The sequence below is a fragment of the Sebastes umbrosus genome, chromosome 3 (genome assembly GCF_015220745.1).
Source record: "Sebastes umbrosus isolate fSebUmb1 chromosome 3, fSebUmb1.pri, whole genome shotgun sequence".
Lineage (NCBI taxonomy): Eukaryota > Metazoa > Chordata > Actinopteri > Perciformes > Sebastidae > Sebastes > Sebastes umbrosus.
In genome coordinates, this window is record NC_051271.1 from 38,025,600 (window position 1) to 38,051,523 (window position 25,924).

A 25,924-nucleotide genomic window follows, 5' to 3' on the forward strand; every position below is an offset into this window, starting at 1 on the left:
AGCTGATTTACCCCCCCCTCCCCCAAAAAAAATGATCCTCTGACTTACAGACATGTCCTCATACATCCATGGTCACAGATTCATTGGCATTTACAGTCCAAAATGGCCATCTATTGTCAAAAAAGCCTCAGTTTCGCCTCTTTGCTGCCACGCTTTGTATTTACAGCTCGTTGCAGACAGTGCCCCCTAGTGGCCAGACATCTAGTGATGCATCTTTAATGAAGGTCCACCTGAACTCTGACTGTACATTGAATAAAACAGAAATGACAAAATGTAGATAACAAGAATTGCATCAAATGGGTAGACATGACTCAAACACACATAGGGCCTATGCCAATTTTAATTTTAATTTTATTTTTTACAGTAAATCAAATTTCACTTTAGTCAATGTGTGTGCGTACATGCCCACGCGCACCGTGTCTCGCGCTCCCTCTCTCTCTCCGTCAACACGGAGCACGCGGACGTCTCCGCTGAGGGCTCGTGCAGCGGTCCTCTACTTCCACACACACGAAGCGGCTCCTCCAGCCTCGCGCGCACAGCCTCGCAGCATCCTGATACAACTTTACCCCCCCTCACCCTCCCCGGTCCTCTGAGAGCCCTCCCTCTCCTCTCTCTCACCCCAGCCCGGACCAGGAGTCTCTTCTCTGGAGTTACAGCAGGTCTGCTCGTCTCGTCTTGTTGTTGTGTACTTCGTGGCTCCGCATGGAGGTGGAGGAGTCAGCGGTAGTAGGAAGGGGGATGAGGTCTCTGCCGGGGATCCGGGTCCGGGACCCACCGACTCCAGTGATGCCGAACCACAACCAGAGGAAGGTCAAAGCGAGGCGGAAAAGACGGAAGGAGTTGGTTCTGATCCAGATCTGCTTGTTCGGAGGCTTGCTGCTGCTCGTGAAGGGTTTCTCCTACTTAACGGGACATTCAGGTGAGACTTTATTCAGCCGGTTGTTCACCTCCTGTACGGAGGAGCACCGGGACGAAGACCAGCCCGGTTCTCCCCCGGTATATATTGTTCCGGTGCTGTAGCTAGAGCTTACATGTTGGGCTCTGTAACATTCACCCAGGCTTTATTTAGTCACACCCGCCGTGTGAAGCAGCTTCCTGTTCTCACTAAAGCTAAACGTTGGCTAGTGAGGCTCATTTAAGTTATTAGTCTAAAATGAACTTGTGTGGTAAATGGACTTGCATTTATATAGCACTTTTCTAGTCCTCCGACCACTCAAAGCTCTTTACACTACATTTCAGCATTCACCCATTCACACACTTAATTTAAGGTTAAGTGTCTTGCTCAAAGACACATCGACATGTGACCCGGAGCAGCCGGGGATCGAACCACCGACCTTCCGATCGGCGGACGACCTGCTCTACCCTTACCTTTAACCTCCCAGCTTAAATGTGTCATTGTAAAGTGTAGCATGGTGTCTTTGTATCAGCCTGCTCCTGTGGGGACTGAAAGAAAGTCATATTCCTTTTAGTTATGTTCCCAAGTATTAGCATAACATACAAAAGTGTGTCCTATATCATTTTAGGGGATATTACAGACTTTATCAAATATTCTGCCCAGTTTGACCTCAGAGCATCAAGGTGTCTGTGTTGCCATGCAGCTACACAGGAGGCTGTCAGTGAAGTTCATCTGAGCTTGAGGAAGCTGTTGTGGGCTGACTGAGAGATGTTGAGGGGTGCAGAGGTATGCTGAGGTATGCTGAGGGATGCTGAGGGATGCAGAGGGACGTTGAGGGATGCGGAGGGATGCTGAGGGATGTGGAGGGATGCAGAGGGATGCAGAGGGATGCTGAGGGATGCTGAGGGATGTGGAGGGATGCAGGGGGATGCAGAGGGATGCTGAGGGATGCGGAGGGATGCAGAGGGATGCTGAGGGATGCAGAGGGATGCTGAGGCTCCTGTATGATCAGGTGTTTCAGCTGCAGAGCGGTGGAATCAGGGCAGTGAGCCCCAGGGTATAAAGGCCTACACCTCTCCAGGTTACTGTCTCTCTCCAACTTTATTTCAATGCTGTTCTCACTTGATTAATGTTGCCAAATGCAGTCAGATGAAACCCTGATCATGAACAACTGCAGTACTCCCTAACAGCAAACATCTGTACCACTTGATCTGCATGCTCCTCTCTCCCTCTCTTTTGTTTTATTTGTCTTTGACTGTGCACCCCCCCAACACTCCACTTGATTACTGAGTCAGCGTCAGCTAAAGTGAGATGTATTTATCACTTTCTATGGACAGAAGGCCTTCATGAATATTCATACACTCATGATTTGTGCATCATCAGTGGGACTCATTCTTCTTTTTTTTCTATTTCTTTCCTCCCCACTGCGTATCCTGGGTACATGGAAATGTAACAGCGCTGCTCTCTGCATGTGCTTCAAATTAGAGTTGAACAAGGGGACGACAATGGGGCGTTTAATGCATTTCCCTTGTCCCCATTGTGTTCTTGTTAACTCTCAATCAGCTTGCTGGAATATCAATTAAGGTTGATTATTTATGATGCGCTTAATGAAGTTCTGCTAAATTGAGCTTGATGTTGTTGGAGCTGGAAGCGGAGCACTCAACGCCTCCTCACAGTGGTGCATTAATCATTCCCACACTCCTCCTCTCCTCCTCCTCTTCTTCTTCTTTTCGCTGTGTGCAAGATAGCGAAAGATAGGAGGGAGGGAGGTAACAGTAGAGCTCAGGCACGCAAACCTCACTACTGCTGCTGCTGCTGTAGCTGCTGCTGCTGCTGTGTGGTGTAGTGAAGGTGAGGCCAGGTGAGAAGTTCAGCCATGCCCTGAGGACTATTGAATAACTGGGCTTTTTAATTCTACTTGAATCCCTCTCTTAGGCCAGACTTGTGGTTGGCAGGGTGGAAAGGGCAGAGTGCTCCTGCTGGGCTCGCTGAAGTATGAAATTAATTCATTGGTGTTGCTGCTTTCTAGAAGAATGTGCAGATGTAGCCACAGTGGGAGCCCCACTTTGTGCGCTGCACTGTTGCTCCGCCCCCCCCCAAGAGGATTTTGTTTTGGAAAATTATGAAATTCCCCTTCAATGTATGAATTTGGGGGAGGGGGAGGGGGAGGTGGGGGGGGGGGGGGGGGGGGGGGGGGGGGGGATTCCACACTGATACATCTGTGGTGCACTCCTCCAGCTGTTCACTACCATTACATAAAGAATCAAACTTTAATGTGACAGGGAACACAACCCTGCACATTAATAAATAAAACAAATTGCTTAACATGCACTTTTACCTGCAACATCCCAGCAACACTAACTACATGTAACTGACACACAGAAAAAAGGCCCAGTTCATGACAGTAAATGTAACTTTGGCAAAATGGTAAATACACTAAATACGCTAAAACAATCATTGACAGAAAATAAATTTGACATGCGATTTATTTTTTGCAAAAATGGCAAACCTTCTCTGGTGTCATTCTGTCCAACGTGAGGATTCTTATCATCATAAACTGAATATATTTGGGTTTTGAACATGTGACATTTTAAGACGTCACGTTGGGGTCTGAGGTTTTGATGGGCATGTTTTCTAGAGTTGTTCCGATACCGATACCAGTATTGGAAATGCATCCGATACAGCCCAAAATTCGGTATTGGGTATTGTCAAGTACGACAGTTTATGCACCGATACCATAATTTATTAACCCAATCAATCAATCAATCAATCAATCAATCAATCAATCTAACTTTATTTATATAGCACCTTTCAAACAAGTCAAATGCAATTCAAAGTGCTGGACAGACGATTGACAAAAATATAGAGTGTTAAAATTGGATTTAGAGACTAACGCACATCAAAAACAACCATTATAAAAGTTCATTAAATAAGAAAGCAATAAAATATGGGTATTAAAGATAATAAAAGATAAATAATATACAAGGAAATAAAAATAACAAAAAAATAAATAAATAAAAATGATGAAACTTTTAATAAAATAAAATAGAATAAAAGAGATAATAATGATCAGGACTAGAATGTTGATTAAATAAAATAAAGTAAAATAAACACTGTACCCAGAAAAGAATCAACTTGTTTAACCAGAAATCAATTCTTCTTCGCCATTCCAAAACAGTAGCCTTCACTGTGCTCAAAGAGAAAAGAAGCAACGAGACGAAACTCTGGTGTTTTTTTGACAACAGCCACTGTTGCCATTGTGGACTGAATAGGCGTATTATATTCATAATATGTTATAGTTCAACACAGGCCATTTCGGTAGAATATGACAATAGAATGGAAATAATTTAGATTTACTTTTGTTCAGCTCTTTTTAAAGCGGACGTTTTCCTGGCGTCTGGTAGTCGCTTTCAGTCCAAAATGGCGGAGGCGCAGCTCTGCTGCTGGGCGCTGACATTGCAATGGAACGAACAATTGACTTTCGCTTCTTGGCGATATACTGTACGTTCTTCACTGTGCTGTCGCCCTGGAGGTATCATGGCTGCAACTACTGTTTTAGAGCAGCGAAGAAGAACTGATTGCATCTAGTTTGTCAGGTAACGACAGCAAACAACAGCAGAGCGGTGCTAGTGGAGAGTGTAACGGTGGTCAGAGCGAGGAAAATGTCAGCCATGTGGCAATATTCTTTATTATAAGTAATACGGTGATATGTCCAGTATGTAAGGCTTCTGTTTGGAGGGGTGGCAGCACCCTAGTAGGGGGGGGGTGTGAATGTTGCACCCTGCAGGACAAATTAGCACTCAGGATGTCCACTGAGGAGACAGCTAAGATAATACGGAATTGTTATTTATTCCTAGCTTCATTTATTTATGTTCTTTGTAACTGACAAACTGAATAACAAAAGAAAGTTCTATTACATTCATTCTCTGTATTTGTTCATGTTTTATAGAGGGTTTAACCTGAGACAGGCCATACAACAGAGATAGTGATCATATCACATCCATACATGGTCAGTAGTAGGTCAACAGCTGTTAAATAATAATACAAATAATAAATATATATTTTTTTATATCACGCTGGTATCGCAAGTTCAGATATCGGAATCCGTATCGGGAAGGAAAAAATTGTATCGGAACATCTCTTAGTTTTTTTTTACAATGTTTTGACATTTTGTCAACTAAACCATTTCTCAAGTAATTGAGAAAACAGTCAGCTGATTCATTGATAATGAAAATAATCATTAGTTGCAGCCCCAAAATACTGTATACTATATACTAATCTGCGTCTCTCCTTGAGAAGTTTGTGTGTCCTCATTCACTGAAAGTTGACACTGAATGCTTGCTCAGATTCAGCTCTTCTTTCAGGCCCCTGTACGCTGTGTGGGGCTGCCACATGTGTAACATTTGTAGTGATGCAATGATTAATTGATTAATTAATTAGTCAATCAACAGAAAATTAATTTGCAACTATTTTGAAGAGCGATGTATCATTAGGTCGTTTTTCAACCAAAAATGGCAAACATTCCTCCTCTCAAATCTACTGGCTTTCTATGATAGTAAACCCAATATCTCTGGGTCGTGGACGACAACACGAGACATTTGAAGACATCTCCCTTCACTCTGAAACATTTTATAGACAAACAATTAATCAAAAAACTAATCTGGAGATTAATTGATAAAGTGATTGATAATAAATATGGTTGTCAAAGTTAACGCGATAATAACACGTCAACCCTAATTGCTCATTTTTTTAACACATTAACACATCTTGTGATTCTTAGGTTGTAGAGGGCTCAATTTTAAAGCTAGAGTGAAGGAAACCTAATGAATCCATCGGTACCAATCATGTCATACTAACTTGTCACGAAGGACATTAAATAACGCTCCAAACTTATACTAAAATTTGGAAAAACTGGCATGGCCCTTTTCAAAGGGGTCCCTTGACCTCTGACCTCAAGATATGTGAATGTAAATGGGTTCTATGGGTACCCACGAGTCTCCCCTTTACTGACATGCCCACTTTATGATAATCACATGCAGTTTGGGGCAAGTCATAGTCAAGTCAGAACACTGACACACTGACAGCTGTTGTTGCCTGTTGGGCTGCAGTTTGCCATGTTATGATTTGAGCATATTGTTTTATGCTAAATGCACCAATGTACCTGTGAGGGTTTATGGACAATATCTGTCATTGTTTTGTGTTGTTAATTGATTTACAATAATAAATATATACATACATTTGCATAAAGCAGCATATTTTCCCACTCCCATGTGGATGAGAGTATTAAATACTTGACAAATCTCCCTTTAAGGTACATTTTAAACAGATAAAAAAAATGTGCCATTAATCGCGATTAACCATGGACAATCATGCGATTAATCATGATTAAATATTTTAATCGATTGACAGCCCTAATAATAAAACGAGACCATGTGACTGCTGCTATGACCCTGCTTTACAAACCAAACCAATCAGAATAAGTCATGAAATGACTCAGGAGTGGCAAGCTAGTGTAATGCTTCTAAAAACACATTTACCTCAAACTCCATTTGCAAAATCAGCATTTCATGTTCAGACCATGACTGGTTTTACAATCTGCTTCTCCTCTGTTTCAATGCATAGAAGCACCACCAGCACATGTTCTAACCTGGTTTATTGTTTAGTATTCTCAAAACACGAGAAATCAAATTCATCACAGTTTCAATCACAGTTTCAGATAGGGGGTGTAAGAAAATATTTAATATGTGATATTGTGTTGTGTGATAATGTATTGATTCTCAAAAACACTGTATTGATTTTTTAATTATTGGCTTACATTTAAAGATTAACTCAGTCAATACTTTATTTAATTTGCAAAGATACTCTCAAAGTAGTGCTATGATGTTAATGTTACAGGGACTGTGATTCATGCAAATGCAGATCCCCCTGTTCTGATTACATAAAAAAGTCAGTTTTTTACTCAGATTTTATGAATATGGTGATGTGTTCTTTATGCAAGGACAGTTTTCCAAAATTAGATTATTTTTAAAAATCGCAATATATCGCCATGCTTATGCCGGGATCAGACTACACGATATTTTTGTCTTTGACGATGGTGTTTGGGGGGGGGGTACAGTTGCCACAACTCAATGAATTTATTCGTCAGTTTGGTTGTCCCACCTGACAGCAGCAAACTCGGCATCCCTCCTCCTTTTCTCCATGTTTGTTTATTACCAAGTGACCTGACTGCGACTGCGCGCTGGAGAGAGCACCTGATTGGTCAACACAAAGGAACACGTCGTTGGAGATGTCACACTAGGCGTGTCAAGCCGAAAAATCCGGACAGGCTAGACTTTTCCTCGGGGTGTCGTGGGGCGTCCCAGACGTGGCGTCGGTTGTCGTGTACTATGACACACTACACGAGATAAGAGGATCGATTTTCGCACACGACACTCATTTATCGGTCCCGATCCCCTACGACAGCCGTGTCCGGCTTTAATCGGGCTGATATCGTGTAGTCTGAACCGGGCATAACAGTATCATAATATATTGAAATGCAACCCCTGCATCGTGATACGTATCATATCGCCAGATTTTTTCGAATACACAGCCCTAGTTTCAGACTCCAGTTTTTGTGTATGAAAACGTCCATCTAGATGTTATAGCTGCACTGAAACGTCCTTGAATCTATTTTGAAACTTTTCTCTGTGACAAACATCCCCAGGTCTCCATGTCTCCAGCCACAGCAGCGACGACCAGGAGAGATGGGGAGGGAGGAGGCTACTGCAGGAGACGGACAACAGCAGCCTGGAGGAAATGGAGGAGAGAGAAGGATCTAAGAACTGCACTGCTCCAGGTAAGACAGAGACAGGTTGAAAGAAAGAGGACACCCAAGTGTTCTCCCCCTTCCACCCCCCCTCCCTCCTCCTCTCCCTCCTTGCCCTCCTTCAGAGGGAGATGGGGAAAAAAGGAGCGAAAGTGGGAAACAAATGATCACCCCACATGTTCTGTCTTTCTACCCTTTGTGGTCCCCCTCTTTTCTCTCCCTGATGTGGGGGTAACCCAGATTGTGAGGTCAGATGATTTCCCATGAGCACAGTCGGTGTCATTCCGGCTGCCTAAGCGGTTTTCACACTCGGTCTCCATCACATTTCTTTTAGGATCCCGCAGATTTCATTCTCACTTCCTCCACCTAGCTTTCCCTCTTTGTCTCACACCAGCTCCGTTTCCATATCTCTCATATCCCTTCCTCTGTGTTTCCCTCACGTTTTTCCCTGTGGTGGCCGCATATCAGAAAAAAAATCCCTGTTTCCATGACGACCTTTTTATCTTATCATCAACCGGCGACTTCTGTTTGAGGCACTCAAGGATGGCATGTGAGGATGCTGAAGGCATCTTCTTGTTTGTAAAGTTGAAAATCACTCAGTCTAGTTAGAAGGATTGAAACAGGCCATATGTAATAGGGCTGCACGATTATGGCCAAAATGGTAATCACGACTATTTTGATCAATATTGATATCAAGATTATTTATCACAATTATTTTTTGATTTTAACGACAATATATTTTATTGCACTCACATTAAAATAAAAGGACTCACTCAGCTCACGATACGATATGATACATGATATTGGGTTCATGATCTCGATACGATACAATATTATGACAATTTTAACAAAACTTGAATGATGAAAATATATGACTGAAAAAATTGCCTTTTATTCAAAAGACCTAAAATGCAAAACAATGCTGTTGTTTGCCTTATAGTTCAATTTGTACTATATCAGTCCTTCCTCCTGTCCTCTGTCCTCCATCAGTCAGTATCAGTCCTTCCTCCTGTCCTCTGTCCTCCATCAGTCAGTAACAGTCCTTCCCCCTGTCCTCTGTCCTCCATCAGTCAGTATCAGTCCTTCCTCCTGTCCTCTGTCCTCCATCAGTCAGTATCAGTCCTTCCCCCTGTCCTCTGTCCTCCATCAGTCAGTATCAGTCCTTCCTCCTGTCCTCTGTCCTCCATCAGTCAGTATCAGTCCTTCCTGCTGTCCTCTGTCCTCCATCAGTCAGTATCAGTCCTTCCTGCTGTCCTCTGCTGATGTCACTCACTGCTGCAGGTAACGTTAGGGCTGGTAGGGGGTGTGCTTTGTCTCAGCCAGCTGATCAGTTTACCAGTAAGATACATGACAAACTAACCTAAACAGTTGGACTACACAGCCTACTGCCAGCTTTAGTTTCAGTCACAACTCAACTAAATAACTAACACGTGTTGACAGTTAGCTGTTAGCCAGTAAACAGCGGCGGAGGATGAGAGACTGCAGACAGAGCAGATTGAAGCGTTGCCTTCCTTCATGTTTAACCGTTTCATCGTGTTTATGCTTGTTGAACAGGTGTAATAACGTATCTTGGCTTTACACTTGCAAAGTTTTATTGCACTTACTAACAGCAACGGGCATTGGGTGTGTGGGCCGATGAAAGGAGGCTGGGACACGGGCGGACATGGCTCTGGGGGTATGATGACACATGCGCAGTGTAACTGAAGCTGCGGCCGTGCGTTGTGATTGGTTCAATTTCAGCGAGGGCAGACCAGATTTTACTGCGCATGTGTTGTACTCTAAAGATATGACGCGTACTCAGCCTCCTTCTATAGGCCTTGAACAGCAGCAGGAAGAGGCTGCAGCTTTGCTTTAGCCCCGGAGCCCGTATGTACGTAGTACCTATTATGCCCTGATATCGCGATTCTGTTTTGTCACAACGATGCATATCGTCACGTTTTTATATCGCGATTTTTCGTGGCACAATATTTCGTCACACCCCTAAAAAAATAGCAGTTTCAGTGACTACATCCATGTACATCATCGGTCTCCAACCTTTTTCCCTCTGAGAGCTTCTTTGACAAAATGTAAGTGGCCGAGAGCTACTCATCTTTTATATTATTAGTGACATTTATTCACATCGCTCAGCTCCACCCAAACCAACTGAATAAGTTTCTTTTGTGTGAACATTTAGAATATAATGATATCCAACACTCACATTGTGACATCATCAACATCTTAAATTCACCAGCATGTGCATGTTTTTTTTTTCTGTATGCATTTATTTACATTTTCAATGTGTCAAGCTCACACTATTAAATTCACATCAGATTAATGTCATAGAAATCAAAACAATGTTGTTACTAGGGATGCAACCAACCGTTTTAACCGATAGTGTTAGTCGGTTAAAATGCTTAATGTCGGTTAACGGTTAAACGGTTCATTATGGACATCCCTAGTTGTTACTTATTTTACTTGTCCTTATTTTCTGTCTGTCCACATTTCACTGTATCACATCACTTCCCTTCACATTCCCTTCATCGTCTGTAGTTCACATGCATGTATTACATGCATTCAGTCTTTGTAACAGTTAGTGAGATGACTGGCACTGGATGGAGTCAACAAGAGAGGTGTATGCTGGAGTGGATCCACTTAGATTCACTCTTATGGAGTCATTTGAATGTTCATCTGTCAGTCTTGTTCTGAACTTACATGTCATGATATTCGCTCATATCGCTGGATTCGAGTGGAGGAGGGTTTAACCATGCTGTGTACCACTCTGTCTCTAATGGTACAGGACCTTTTAAAAGGGATTCAAAGTGGGCTTGCAACAGATATTTTTCATGGCAGGGTCTGCTTGTAAAATATGCTGCGTTTTTTGATCTCACCTGCCTGAGGAGAACATTTTGTAAAAAAACAAAGTCGCGAGGGGGCTCACGTGTTTTTTTTTAACCAATAAGTGAGCTCTATTTGTATGTGCCGCATTGTGATAGGCTGACTTGATGTCTGAGTCAGACCTACTATTCCTTGTGAGACGGCTGAAGCGCGTTTAACCTCCCTTCTTCACTGAATGTAGGTGGTTTTATTCAATTAAATCAGTTCAAATAAATGCTTTTATGTAATCTAAAAGCATGTCTTGACATGTAGTCTGTTTCTCATTGGGTTAGTCCTTATACATGCATGGACTATTTTTAGATGGAAAGAAATTTGATGTTCACTCCTGTTATAATGAATGTGTACAAGGTAGAAGGATGGAGAGAGGTGGCTTCACTGCAGTTACTTTGAAGCGGGAGACGATTGGCCTCCCTTCACAGAAGGGGCCGGTTCTCTCGTGAGCTCATTAAGCAAAATGGCCGTCATCAATCTCCTTTCTCACCCTCCCAAGGTCGCCGCTGTCATCTATAAAGGGAGCCGTGGTCAAAGTTCAACTTATTCTCTTACCCTGCTTATTATACAGTAGCTGCCCCTTCCTGCTCTCAGGCTAAATTTACCGCACATACCCTGGTGGCTTCAGCCCCTGCCACTCCTCCGGAGGACTTTTTTTGCTTAAAAAAACTGTATTTTCTGGAAGTCTTGCCCACTCTGGTGATTTCTGCTCCTGTCCCCGGTATGAGACACATACAATGTACCCTTGTGGGGAGTTAGTGAGTCATTCTTCATTCCACCGTTGAGAGGGAAGAAACTGCGTCTTTTAAATAGGTGGTGGATGTGTGAAGGGAAAGATGTCGAAGCTGTACACACGGGCTGTAAAGCGAGAACAGGTGCATTTTATAGGTTATGTTGCAGCTAACCTTTTTTTTCAATATCAAAAATAGGGATGGGTATCTTTAGGATTTTTGATACTACTACTCTTTTCGATACTAAAGCAGCATATTTGCCCACTCCCATGTTGATAAGAGTATTAAATACTTGACAAATTTCCCTTAAAGGTACATTTTGAACAGATAAAATAATGTGTAATTAATTTGCGATTAATCGCAATTAACTATTTTAAACTATTGACAGTCCTAGGTGTAACGTATCAGACATTCATGCAGGAGACCGCAGTTTGCGTCCCGTCACAGAACTGCTATTGATGTTTTTTTTCAACCTTAACCATGATGTTATCTTAACCTTAAAGAGAAACTGTTTTCACACATCAGAGTCTGTTGACAGGTGTTGGTGTTGGGAGTAGTACTACTGCATACTATGCACAGCTCCAGAGGGAGCTGTGTGAAGTCTGATAAATTTCTTCATGTGATGTCACTTGAGTCAGCGTCAGTTGGGCCTGAAGACAAGTTTGAAAATGAAAGAAATCTGGAGGTGTGGAGTTGGAAAGAAGTGAGGTTACCAGACTTCAGTAGCCTGCTCCTCATCTCTGCTTGAGGCCAGAGGCTTGAGTTCTTCTTTTTAGCAATGTTGCCAAATTCCAATTTCTTTGCAGTTACCATTGCAAGCACAATAATTTAATTACCTCCACCAAGGCCAAAGGCTTAGGAAGGAGGTTATGTTTTCACATTGTTGGTTTGTTGGTTTGTTGGTTTGTTGGTTGGTTTGTTGGTTGGTTTGTTGGTTTGTTGGTTTGTTGGATTGTTGATTGGTTTGTTGGTTTGTTGGTTGGTTTGTCCGTTTGGAGGATTACTCCAAAAGTCCGTCATGGATTTGAATGAAATAAAATGGATGGGTGGGGTGTGGCACAATGAACAATACTTTAGATTTTGGTGGCGATCCGGATCATGATCCGGCTTTGGGAATTTAAAAAAAAAACTCCGCTCAGCCTGTGCATTAACACCACAGACTTTAAGACATGCGCAGTGTAACTGATGACGCGTTCATGAAACCTGCTTTGGCGGAGGTCTGCGCTCTCCGAGTGCACTTCTAGTTACCGATGGGAATGACGGAATGATTAAGGTACAACAAGACTAATGGTACGTGTCTACCGGGACGTTTTTTTATCACGAGGAGACGCACTGCTTCACAGCATTCAACGCTTTGTGGGCTGCCACTAGACACCTCACACTCGGCACCTGATTGGACGAACAATTTCCCTCCGTGGGCTGCCGCTCCTGGCTTTCAAACCGGAAACAGTACGAAGGCTTGTTTGGAAACTTTCTTCTCTTATTTCACGAAAATAGTTCACCAAGATGTGTTTCTGAAAACATTTAAGGCGAGAAATAATCCATGCAGTTGCTGAATCTGTCTTTATCTTGGATCGACAACGTTTAATTGAAAAGATTCTCGGGAGTTTCGAGAGGCGGCGAGACGCCCGTGATTTGCATAAAGTAGAGTAGCCCTCAACCTTATGCAAATGAGGAACGGCCGTCGTGACGCTCCGTCTCTCGAATTGCGCCGCCACGCTACCAGAATGCATTGCACGGCTGTTTACATAGACAATGAATAGAAAGCGTAGAAAGGATGGATCCTGTGGACATGTACCATAAGAGTCTACAGCAATGCTAGCGGCTCTGTGAGGCCGTACAGGCACAGCAGTGCTTTGAGCTATATGCTAACATCAGCATGCCACGGTCTGACAGTGACATGCTAATTTGCTAATGTTTCACTCAATCATTCATCTTCAACCGCTTATTCGGGGTCGGGTCGAGGGAGCAACAGCTCCAGCAGGGGACCCCAAACTTCTCCTTTCCCGGGCCACATTAACCAGCTCTGACTGGGGGATCCCGAGGCGTTCCCAGGCCAGTGTGGAGATATAATCTCTCCACCTAGTCCTGGCTCTTTCCCGTGGTCTCTTCCCAGCTGGTCGTGCCTGGAACACCTCCCTAGAGAGGCGTCCAGGGGGCATCCTTACTAGATGCCTGAACCACCTCAGCTGGCTCCTTTCAACGCAAAGGAGCAGCGGCTCTACTCCGAGTCCCTCACTGATGACTGAGCTTCTTACCCTATCTCTAAGGGAGACGCCAGCCACCCTCCTGAGGAAACCCATTTTGGCCGCTTGTACCCACGATCTAGTTCTTTGGGTCATGACCCAGCCCTCATGACCATAGGTGAGAGTAGGAACGAAGATTGACCAGTAGATCGAGAGCTTTGCCTTCCGGCTCAGCTCTCTTTTCGTCACGACAGTGCGGGAAAGCGAATGCAATACCGCCCCCCCACTGCTCCGATTCTCCGGCCAGTCTCACGTTCCATAGTTCCCTCACTCGCCAACAAGACCCCGAGGTACTTGAACTCCTTCACTTGGGGTAAGGAATCATTCCCTACCTGGAGTAGGCAATCCATCGGTTTCCTGCTGAGAACCATGGCCTCATATTTTGAGGTGCTGATCCTCATCCCGGCCGCTACACACTCGGCTGCGAACCGATCCAGTGAGTGCTGGAGGTCGCAGACCGATGATGCCAACAGGACCACATCATCTTTGTTTGCTATTGTTTTTCTCATTGTTAAATACTTTAATCGGTTGACCGTTTAAACACAATGAGTAGACCTGCAAAAAAAAATAAAGGCTGCGCAGCATTCAAATGTTGAATGAAGCTTCCAACTATTGGGTACAGCCCTCGATCTAGTTGTGTGTGAGATCATGTAGAAGCTTGTGCAAGTATTTGTGCACGACCAGATTGTGTGTGTGTGAGTGTGTGTGTGTGTGTGTATTTTCACTGCTCGCCAGCCACAGAGTCGAGCACAAGCCCGGCTGATGAGGAAGCATCCCAACGTGAGCTCTGTGTTCTGGGAGGATGCAGCACGGCGGAGGCACTCACTGATTGTTGCCTGAAATTAGAGGCCTGCTGATCAAGTGCATGAAAGATGAGGGCGAGAGAGACAGCCAGAAAGCAGAGAGGGAGAGAGAAAGGCCCTCATTAGCTAATTTTCCCCTCCCAGCCACACATGAAACAAGCCATCATACCCGTCATTACGCCTCCCTCCCTGATTTTAATTGTGAGAGCCCCGCCGCTTCTCTAGATGTCAGACTTTTTGTTTAATCCCCCCACCATCTCTCTATCACTCTATCATTTCTCAGTCAAGGTGGAAAAAGAGGGGGAAGCACAGGCAGCAGCTGGTAGTAATGGTTGCATCTTGGTAACTTTCTTGGCCCTCTTGAGGTTCACAACTTGCTGAAAATGTCAAAGAGAGTTTCCTGGCTAGAAAAGGGGGTGGAGAGTTCACATAGTGTATGTGTGTCTGTGTGACCTTGTAGTTGGGGAGGTGAATACATGCAATCTTTATGTTGCAACCTAGAAATATTTTATAATTTACATTTTATTGACCTAGAATAGATTTAAGTTATCTAAGAAGAAATATACACTACACTACACTATTATCTGATTTATGTTATTATCACGAGGTCAAAGTTCAGAGTGATGTGATGTCATCAGTCAGCGCAATGTTATTATTGAAAAGGTCAAAGTTCAGGCTGTGATGAGGTCATCAGTCAGCGCAGTTGCGATTAGAAAACGTGCTTGATGTTTTACATATGTGTGCGAGCGGTTCTGATTGCTTCGTGTAAAAGATAACTTCAACAGAACTGGGAAGAATAAAAGTTGCCAAAAGGAAGACGGAGTCATGTGTCTTTAAGGGTGCAACATTTACACAAAAAGAGCCCTCTCTGTCTTGCTCATGACTTTCCTTTTATCATGGAAAACAGGAGTTATTCATTTCGATGACTTTGCCTCCCAAATGTAGTGTTCAAGGCCTCGTTGTGCTTTGATGTCCCACATTTATGGTGGGAAATAAGAAAAATCCATTACTTTTGAAGATGTCTGAGCAATGGGGGAGATTAGTCATACTGTAGTTTTCATCTGCAGTAAAGCTGACGAAATGCTCTTGTTAACGCATGGCCGTGCACGTACGCATACACCCAATGCACTCTTTTGTTCCTCTTCCATCAAATACACCACAGTCCCGATGCATTTCAGTCCTTCTCTCGAACACATTTACAAACACAGGTGGTGGATGTAACCCCCCTGAGCAGCTCTGTGTACAGTGGCACCGGCTGTGTGATTAGACAGATAGCATCGTGGGTACCCCCGTACATGTGACTGCTCTCTCCGGGGGTCTTTCCCCAGAGGCTGTCCTCCTCTGTTATGAAAGATCCTCTCCTCTCGTCTCCGCTCAGCTCCGACGCAACGCTCCATTTTAGGAAAGGAGGCTGCTATGACTTAATCAGGGCTTCCCTGTGAGCAATGTGTTGTGTGTGTACGCATGCGTGTGGCTGCTAGCTGAACCGTTAAGGAGGGGAGCCTCGTTAAGAATAGTATTGATTAATGCGAGGGCGCTGGCCCTGGTTTCTGCTGCGAGTAGGAGTAGTGTGCGACCTGTGTGAGTACCTGTGTGCAGTGCTTGAAGAGGAAAATATAAGCACCGGTACTCCTCTTATTCACATGTTGCCGTGTGTATCGGCCGGTATCAACCATCTCTCGACATATTCCTAGATATTCATTATTTCTTTAATCATATTATACTGTAGTAAGCCTATAATACTCATAATAATAATATTCCAACTGAAACATTATAGGGTTATTATTTTTGAATGCGAGAATCGATATATTTGCTTAATTTGAGTCTATGTGGAGGTAGAAGGAAGTTGCCGCTTTTATTGTTGTAGTCTGAGTAATGTGACGTCATATCCGTTCGGTATCCGTCAACCAAAACAAACAGCAAGCAGCCACCGCGGGCCGCAACGAAATAGTAGAAAACAGCGGAGGGTCGCCGTGGATACGACCTGCACCCTCCCATGTTAAGTCCAGCGTGGTAAACACTACACATCCAGTAAAGGATGGAAACACTTTTGGTTTCACACATTGACAGGAAAAGCAGAGCTAGACATCACGGCTAAAGCTGCATACTAACTCTGTCACGGACAGGAAACGTTATCGTATCGGGTAACGTGCGGTCGAGCCGGCCATCACTCTCATCTCCATGGTCAAATGGGCCGACGCTACAACTGTAGAGCACCCATATACTGACATTTATGTTAAATGCATTCAAACGGCCCCGATGGAGCTGACCATGGATGGATAAAGAGAACGGAGCTGACGGGAGAGCTAGAGACGGACTTGGAGAAGTTAGAGGAAGTAAACACGTGTGACTACGTCCGGTTTTCAAAATAAGGTGTTAACAAAGGGAACTGTATATACAAAATACATATATGGAAATAAGATTGATTGGATTTTATTCACCAGAAGTATAAATCATTCATTCATTCATAATTTTGGACCATTATTATTACTAGTTAAATGATTATGTTATTATTTACACACATCACAGCCTTCGTCGGAACATTTAATTCTTCTGGAGATATTAATGTTTCATTATTTATATTTGTTCACAAATAAAAAAAAGATATGACGAACAGTTCACTAATTCTATTACAAAAAGACGTGTACATTGTATTGATAAATTACAGCACCCTCGTTCTCACCTCCCCTCACCCTGGTGCCGTGCCTCGGCTCATCCAGGTGCTCCCCACATAGTTTTTATGTTCATACGACTTATGAGGCGCGGTGCAAATACACTCGATATGAATCGCCGTTATGAATCTCCCAGAGAACCTGATATGGAGTAGGGCAGAGGAGCGTACCGGCAGCCTGTGAGAAGTGCCGGTGCGCAAGAAAAAGTCATGGTAAAATGAATAAGTGCGTACCAGTGAGTACCGTCCCACGCTGCTTGTTTGCGTTTGTTTGTTCAGAGGCTCGCCTCACCTCCCGTGGGCAGCCTCCTGGCTCCTCCCCATGTGCCATAATACAGCGGAGCAATTAATCAAATCAGAAAAAAATGATCACTCCCTAATACCTCGACAAGAGACCTCCACTAATCAAATGCAAAATTGACCCAGGGAGCTCCCGGAATGATTTCCTCAGAGAAATCAATCCTGCCGTATTACAATATGAGCTCTGAGTGGGCCGTTGCTATACCTTCCCAACACAATGACAACAACTGTATTAACAGTTGCAGATGGTGGCAAAGTTCTTTCATAACTGCCTAACGTGCAGATTGGCAAAGTCATCTTGTTGTGTTATTGCAGGAGCTCGGTGCTCAGGGGAATAAGACCAATCCATCACAGCAATTAGCTCAGCGAGTGTTAGAGTCCTCTCTTACACACCAGCTCCCGCTGATCCTCTGCCTGTTTCTCCCTCGCTCTCTCTCTCATGCTTCTCTACCACCGACATTTATCCGACATGATTCTTTGTTTGTCTCTTGCTGCTGTTTTCCTTTATTCCCTTGCTCATTTACTGTCACGTTTCTCCTCCGTCTCTCTCCTATGTCTTCCCCCATGAGAAATGCTTCCTAGTTCCCCCTGCTGAATAATAGAGGCCAGGTTGTTTTGCCAGCAGCAGAAGTGGCCCGACACACCTTTTAAAGATTCATCCTGCTGGTGTGACTTTGAGCAATGTTGAGGCTGTTTCCTGAGTGCCACAATCCTCCTCCTTTACTGCCGCTTTCCAGAGAGTTTGGGAGGACATAAAGGCTCCCGCATAAAGTATTGTTCTGAACAGCATGCTGAGTGTACAGTTAAACTGGGTTGCAGGCATTTTTGGCATTTTATACTTAGGATGCACCGATACTGATACCGGATTGGATATCGGGCCGATACTGACTCAAATAGCTGGATTGGATATCGGTGACAATGGGGCCGATCCATTATATTCAGTTCTATGTTTATATACTACACATTATATACTGGAATTTCAATTCCTGTTTGAGTTTTGACCAATTTATTGCTGCATTTAAAAAAATGCTTACACCTCAAGTGCAATTCCATTTTAAAGATTTTTTTACCAAGTTGCTGGTGTACGATATATTATTTTAATAATAAATAACAACTCAGTAAATGTATATCTATGTATTTATTTGCTACATTTTGTTTTACCAATTTAGGAAAGCAATGTTTAAGTCCAGCGTGATGTCGCCTTACACATAACAGAATGATCCCAGTCACTTCCACATAGTGAGGCATACAGCTTATTAATCAAACACTGGTATCGGATCGGTACTCGTTATCGGCCGATACCCAAAGCCCAGGTATCGCTATCGGTATCGGAACTGAAAAAGTCGGACTGGTGCATCCCTATTTATACCTTTATTATATTATTATATATTATTATATAATAGGGCTGTGTATTGGCAAAGATCTGGCGATGCGATACGTATCATGATACAGAGGTTACGATTCAATACATCACGGTATATTGCGATATATAACAGATTTTTAAATTTAATTTTAAGAAAACTGTTGTATACAGAACATGAAATCAGAAAATCGGATTAAAAACCTGTACTTTTTTGAAATGCACTTCGGAAAAAAATTAAAATTACACAAAGTTTACTTTTTTTAATGCAACCAACAACAGTGTGATCTGCATTTTGCATTTATCCAACATCATAGCACCACTTTGAGAGGGCACATACTGTACACTGAGAGGGCGCATCTCTTTGCAAATGAAATAAAGTATTGACTTGAGTTAATCTTGGCATGTAAACTATTCATTAAAAGTCGATACAGTGTTTGAGAATTGATACAGCATCACAAAACGTAATATCGCGATATTCAATATTTTTTTCTCGTTTATCGATGCTTTGATACAACTTCATATTAACGGCAGGTTTTTTGTGGCTTTCTGGTCTGGGATGTTACTAGGCCGCTGAAGGCTGACTTTTCTCCTCCTCACTTTCTTTCTCTTCCAACTTTTTTCAGGTCATTGTTGCTGTGTTATACAATACATCTTCACACTAAGCAGGTGGAGCAGGTTCACCTCTAGAACTGATGTGGTTGCATGATTTGGTTTCTGTACCCTTATGTATCTTCCAGTCTTTCTAAAATCACATACTGTAGACGGTGTTGTTGTGGTGCCCTCTACCCATGGTGCATCACGTTACAGCTCAAGAGCTCAACTGACTCTTGCCTTCGCAGCAAGATTTCCAAGATACTCTGGGATTGGAGTCAGAGTGGTCCAGACATCTAGGAAGAGAAGAACGCTTTTGTTCATCTGTCCATCTTGTTGCTAAATAATAATGAATGTGCTGCTAAGGAGATGTAAATCCAGAGGACAGATGGTCATTTTTTAATGGGTTATGTATGGTTAGTTGTGATGTGTTTTGTTTTTTTGTCTGGTGGGTCTTACTTGTCTGTTTGTTTATGGAAACAGTATGTCTATTGAATGTGTACTTTTTCTCAAACTTAGCTGCCTATTGATGCATGAAGTCAGATTCTGGACTTAATTCATTTTTAACCAAATATATTGTCATATTTGCCAACCGTGAGACCTTAAAAATAGGGAGGATTTCAAAACCACAGCGTTTCACAGACTTTGTTCCCTGCATTCTGGTGACTTTAAAAGAGTGAAAATAACAAAATAATTATTGCACTGCAACAGCATTTTTTTTGTTAACTATTGATTTTACCTTTAACTCTCAGGAAAGGTCCCCTCTGGTGTGAACTTGCATGTGAATCTCTTCCATAAACTAATATCCATCAGTTTTTTATTTCTTTTTGCTCCTGCTTGAGTATTTTTTTCTCTTAGCTCTCTCCATTTCTCTCTCCTTCTCTCACTCACTGAAGGTCCTTTCAGACACAACGCGACAACGGCACCACTGCGCTCTGAAACACATTATTTCCAACGGCTTGCGTCGCGCCACGGCGGCTTTTCGCTTCGTCGAGCAAAGCCCGACTTTGGGCGCTGCATGCTGTGGAGAGCGCAGCTTAAACATGAGCTCAAACTGCGATGTGTCGCGAGCATAGACTGCTCTCTTCTGCCGGGAAACGACAGTTGGTGTAGCTTTATTGTCGTCCGGCTGGAAACAGTAGGGATTATACACACTTTTCGGTTCCACGAACAGGTTGAGATAACAAAAAAGGAAAAAAAGTGTGAAAATTTGCCATAAATCGGGAGAAATACTGGAGAATTGTGACCCTGGGAGGAAACCGGGAGAGGGCAATGAAAAACAGGAGTTTACTGGGAAAATCGGGAAGGTTGGCAAGTATGTATATAACCATTTCATTGTAGTGAGACCAGTTTTTGAAACTTGACCTCACTGTATAAAATTACATGAGGTGACCTCTAGGATAATCACAGCATCATGAAACTTTACAGCCACAAACTAGAGACCTAGAGCATTCAGAGGATGGATGGATCAAACTAGAGACCTAGAGCATTCAGAGGATGAATTGGTTTTACTAGCTAGATTAACAATAAGGGTTTTTTTGAGCAGTTTCTAGAACAGAAGTGCTCGCCATCCAATCGCTGAAAAATGCAATTCTTTCAGAAATCTCCAAATGTCGAAAGATTTTGATCCCAAATCACAGCATGGCTTTTTCTATGGTGTTCCTCAAGGTCTTGGTGTCTTAATGTGGTATTTTGGAGAGATTATTGATCATTTTTTATCATTCTAGTGGTAAAAAATGGTTAAATTTAGCACCAAATCTGTGTAACAAGTGGTATCAACCCAAAAATTGCTGCAACAATTTATGAGACATAATAGAGCATGGGGATGACCATCAAATACTTCTATCATAATGTTCTAAACTCTAATACACTTTTACAATTTATTAATTAATTAATTGATTAATTAATGTTTTGTTTTTTTTTTAAAGTTATTTTTTTTGGGGTCATTTTCCATTTTTATGACAGGACAGTGGATAGTCATGAAAGGGGGGAGAGAGAGAGTGAATGCGGAAAGGGCCACAGGCCGGATTCGAACCCGGGCCGCCGCGGTCATGACCAAGCCTTAATACATGGACGCCCGCTCTACCAACTGAGCTAACCCAGGCGCCCAATTAATTAATGTTTATTTCTGATTAATGACTAGAACTATTTGAGACACATTGCTGAGCTGCATCTCAAATTAATCTCCAGGTTCCCAGCTTTCAGATGATGTACACCACTTCTATGTGACATCTACTGTTGACCTGCTATCTCCTCCTAAAGACCCCCTGTACCCCCCTAAAAAAAAGACAAAAGCAGGTCTATTGTGGGTCTCAGAGGGTTAATATGTGATAATATAAAGTCAATCTCCGTTGGGAGATTAAGTAGTAACAGTAACATCACATAGTAAAAGAATCTACAGAGTACAATGTGATTATAGGATTATATTATGTTATGTGTGGAGATTTGGGGAAAATGCGATCACTAAGATTTGTGATCTCTGAAAAAAAAAAGAAAACAAGCAATTAAAATGAATAAAAAGATGAATACCAACCACTGTGACAATGAAAAGTGTTCAAACCGTTGATGCAGTATGTGTCACCACACTGCAGATGTGAAAAGATTTTCTATTCATTTAGCTGGCCTCATATTGAGGTAATGGGAATGTGGATACAATATTGCTTCAGTCATTCATACGAAAAAATGTCAGAGCAGGACTAACATTCATTCATTATTGATATTCAAATATTGTTCTGTAAGGTGCCTGCGATTTCTTGGAAGCAATATATTATAGCCAAAGAGGGCAAGTGCTCTTGAAATGCTACAAACATGTATCTCTTCTATAGTAAATCCCTGTCCTTCATACATACTCCCAGTTATTGTAGTACTGTAGTTTCTCTTTGCAGTGTTTGAAAATGACTTTTCTCCTTCATCTGATCTGAATGCAGCAGCGATGCCGTTTTTCCACAGATATGAATCACGAGCAGTTGAGCTTTATACGTGGATTCAATAGACTGAACTTAACCTGCTCTGGAGTAAGCTGTGCAGCCTGTGTTACCATGGCGATATACAGTGTTTAAAAGTGAGTCATCGTGTTATATTGAAAGGGTTATGCCCAAACTTAGCCCCCGTGAGTTTCGTCACTCTGATTGACCTTGCTGATGTGCTGGTGGATGGGACGTGCTGTATGACATTGGATGTGATAAGTATAGAAACCTTTTCTAACATACTGTCGACCAGAAAGCAAAGGCTTTCTGATGCACCTGTTATTCAGTATCCACTTCTATCAAGTGGAGGCATCTTTTGCTGAGTCAAAAGTCAAAAATAATGGACCAATAGTTATGGAGAGATGGGCAAGACTAACCTACGGATCAGTGAGGCAGAATCTTGTCCACAGCTCTCACAAACAGCGTTAATATCAGGAACAATATGAGAAAGTCGAAGGTTTGTCCAATGAGTGTGATGTATGATTTTACATTGGATTAAACCGTGTTCGGCACACACAGATGAGGAGTGAACCCGGAGAAGAATATCCTCCCATACATTTTTTAGTTTAGTTCTTCGCCTATATCTCGCTCCCATGATGTTTTGACACCTAAAAATGAGGAACTCTCTCATATCCACATGAGATCATACCTTTTGACTCAAGGGGTGGCAATGAAAAAAACATCAATGGAGGGGCTTACAGGCTGAGAAGGCCGGTTGTGTCCCGGACAAAGCTATGCTATATCTGTAGATATCTAAAAAAAATGTTTGGGATACGAAATTTAGCTGAAATCTGTTGGAAGGATGCAAAGAGGGGTGTAAGAAAATCCGGAAAATCTTGAATATCGCAATATGTTTTGTGATACACTTTGTGAAAACACTATCGATTTTTAATTAAAAGTTTACATGCAAGATGAACTCAGTCAATACATCATTTCACAGCGACTGTGATGAATGCAAATGCAGATCTCACTGTTCTGATTAACTCAGATTTTACGCACATGGTGGTGTATTCTTTATACTCTGACTAGGGATGCTAATTTTGAAAAATGTTCTTACCGATAACCGACCCTCGTTAACCAATTATTAACCGTTAACAGACAAGATTTGTGCCTCGCATGCAGCGGTGTACCAGCTGCAGGAGCACAACAGATATTGGTTGACAGGAGTCTCCAGTTCACCGTCAGGGAGCGTTAACTTAGCAGCTACGATGCTGCGTGTAGTGTCGCGGACATGCAGCCACTTTCCCAGTAAAAGTCTCCATCGCACATTTAGTTTAGTTTAGCAGATTGTCAGCTGTGTGTCTGCCCGGCATAGCAATAGTTTGTCTGCCCGGCGTAACTTTAGCGAGTGTCCAACAAACAGTGTGTGTATTTGTTACGTTAGCAGCTCTAGCATTGCCGGAGGCTTCGTGCTCGCCGCCCGCGCACGTAGTCTGCGTAACTTTAGCGAGTTTCTGACAGACCGTGTGTGTGTGTTGGTGGCGTTCTAGCTGTGATCGTAGGTGTAGCAGTGTGTGAACACTTTATTTGTCGGTGAATAAATGCTACGAAACTACAACTCCTCCGCTCCGCTCAAGTGAGCCAGAGAGACCAGAGCCAACTTCCTGTATACTGCAACTCCGGCTCCGCCTCTTAAGGTGGGCTGTTAAGGTGACGAGCCGCTCCTCTGAGCCGCTCAGCTTTTGAATTAATTATTAACATAATAACAGCCAGCCAACAACAGCCAGATTCTTGCCAACACACAGCCCTAGATGCAAAGATGCCATCAATTAACAAATCATTAAATTACCTTATGCCAAGATTAGACCACATAGAAAAAGCTCCATCCGCGAGAGGGACGAAACACGTGATTTTTTAAATATAGGAGATTCTATTCTTATGTGAGTGTTGGGTCATACACAGTTCATGTGAGATTACCGTATGCGGTCTCTGTCGCCGCAGTAAAACAGCGTTAGCGGTGGACCTCGTCACATTTTGGATGAGAAGGAGAAACAAAGAGCATAAATGTAGCAGAATAAACACAGTCATGAATGTGTAATGTGTCATACTCTAACCATGCAGAAAATATTGTCTCAGTCTTTCTGAAGGGAGCTATGCTCACTCATCACATCTGGGTATGTGTGCATGCGAGCACATCTGGGTATGCGTATGCATGTATAGATGTCTGTTCGGCATGGCGTGTGCGTGCTGCGAACTGTGCAAGAAAGGAAAAAAAGCGGGAGTCCTTAAATGTCACATTACTCAGCACAGTAACTACGCTCACGACATGCGATGTGTCAGCCCGCATCACCATCGCCCACTGAGCATGTGCAGAATAGGCCCCCAGCCCTCCACGTGCGTTCGGAATATGCACAAGATGTACACGGGGATGAGCTTGCACAGATCCCCGAGGGTGGGGAATGCAACTTTAATCACCTTTTTTTTTTTTTTGTTATGCTGAGCGCCATCATCCCCCCTGGTTGTTTTTGTTATTGTCCTTACTGTTTGCTCTTTGTTGTCCCGGCGCCATTAAATCATCCACAGCTTCACAGGACGGCTGCACGTCCAACGGGTCTGACTGCTTGTGACATCAGCGTGAATGAAACCACTTTATCATCTCTGTGAGAGAGTGTGTCAGTGTTAAACTTCACATGAAAACCCTCGTCGCTCTCTTTGCTCCCAACCCCTAGTCAAGTTAAACTCCCAGAATGCTTTGCTTCCAGCCATATGGTGCAGGGGCAGCTATTTTTAGTTGTAATACTTCTAATTTTCATCCAGCGAGCAGTGCCCAAGACTTTTTTCTTTTGGTGACAATAAAAAATTAAAATATTAAAGGAGCAGTACAATGTGTTAGTGATAAACAGTCGATTCCTGACACCCTCCATCCCACTGCTCTGATGCAGACAGGTTCAAGGTGTCTTATAGTTCTGAGTTGCATGGATTTTAGATGTATAAAATGTGCTGGATGTTCATAGACAAGTTTGATTTGCCTAGCTGAGTGGCTGTTCAGCTTTAGGAATGCCAATAATATATTGTTCTCTAAACCAGGAGGAAAGTCGGATATATATATTTTTTTTCAGGGGGACTGATACAAAACTAGAATGGCACTCGGAGAGCGCAGACCTCCAACCCCCAGGGTCACATGGCTGCCGGGTCTCAAACTTTCTCATTTTACAGCTAAACAGTACACTACAAGACGATTCTGACAACATTTTACGTGACAAGTAGTCATTACAGTAACAGAATATTGATTCATATTTGATCAGCGCTGCCTAGTTTGACCGTTTGATCGGAGTTCGTGAGTGATTGACAGCTGCTCGGAGACGGCAGACTCCAGATCAGCTCTGATTGGTTGTTTTCCTCTGGTCTGGGAAATCTTGCAGATACCATTAGGATCACCGGAGGACACAGAGGAACATGATTTTTTTTAAGATTACCTGTCTCATGCACTACTGTCAGGATATAGTGATATAGTTTTATAAAAATAACTTTTTTTTTAATCACATTTGCTCCATTTCTACCCCCTGCAGCTTTAAAGGGAGATTTGTTAAGTATTTAATACTCTTATCAACATGGAAGTGGACAAATATGCTTCTTTATGCAAATGTATGTATATATTTATTATTGGAAATCAATTAACAACACAAAACAATAACAGATATTGTCCAGAAACCCTCACAGGTACTGCATTTAGCATAAAACAATATGC

The 25,924-nt window shown here is 42.8% G+C and overlaps 1 protein-coding gene across 1 annotated transcript in view; it reads left to right on the forward strand.

Moving 5' to 3' along the window:
* Window positions 1–402: 402 nt before the first annotated feature.
* The window catches only part of LOC119485537 (sodium/potassium/calcium exchanger 3-like), a 72,257-nt gene continuing 46,735 nt past the window's right edge, over window positions 403–25,924 (forward strand). Inside the window, exons 1-2 of the mRNA XM_037765180.1 lie at window positions 403–919; window positions 7,599–7,730. Coding sequence (XP_037621108.1) covers window positions 703–919; window positions 7,599–7,730 — 349 coding nt within the window. The 5' untranslated portion in view covers window positions 403–702. The remainder of the gene's footprint in view (window positions 920–7,598; window positions 7,731–25,924) is intronic.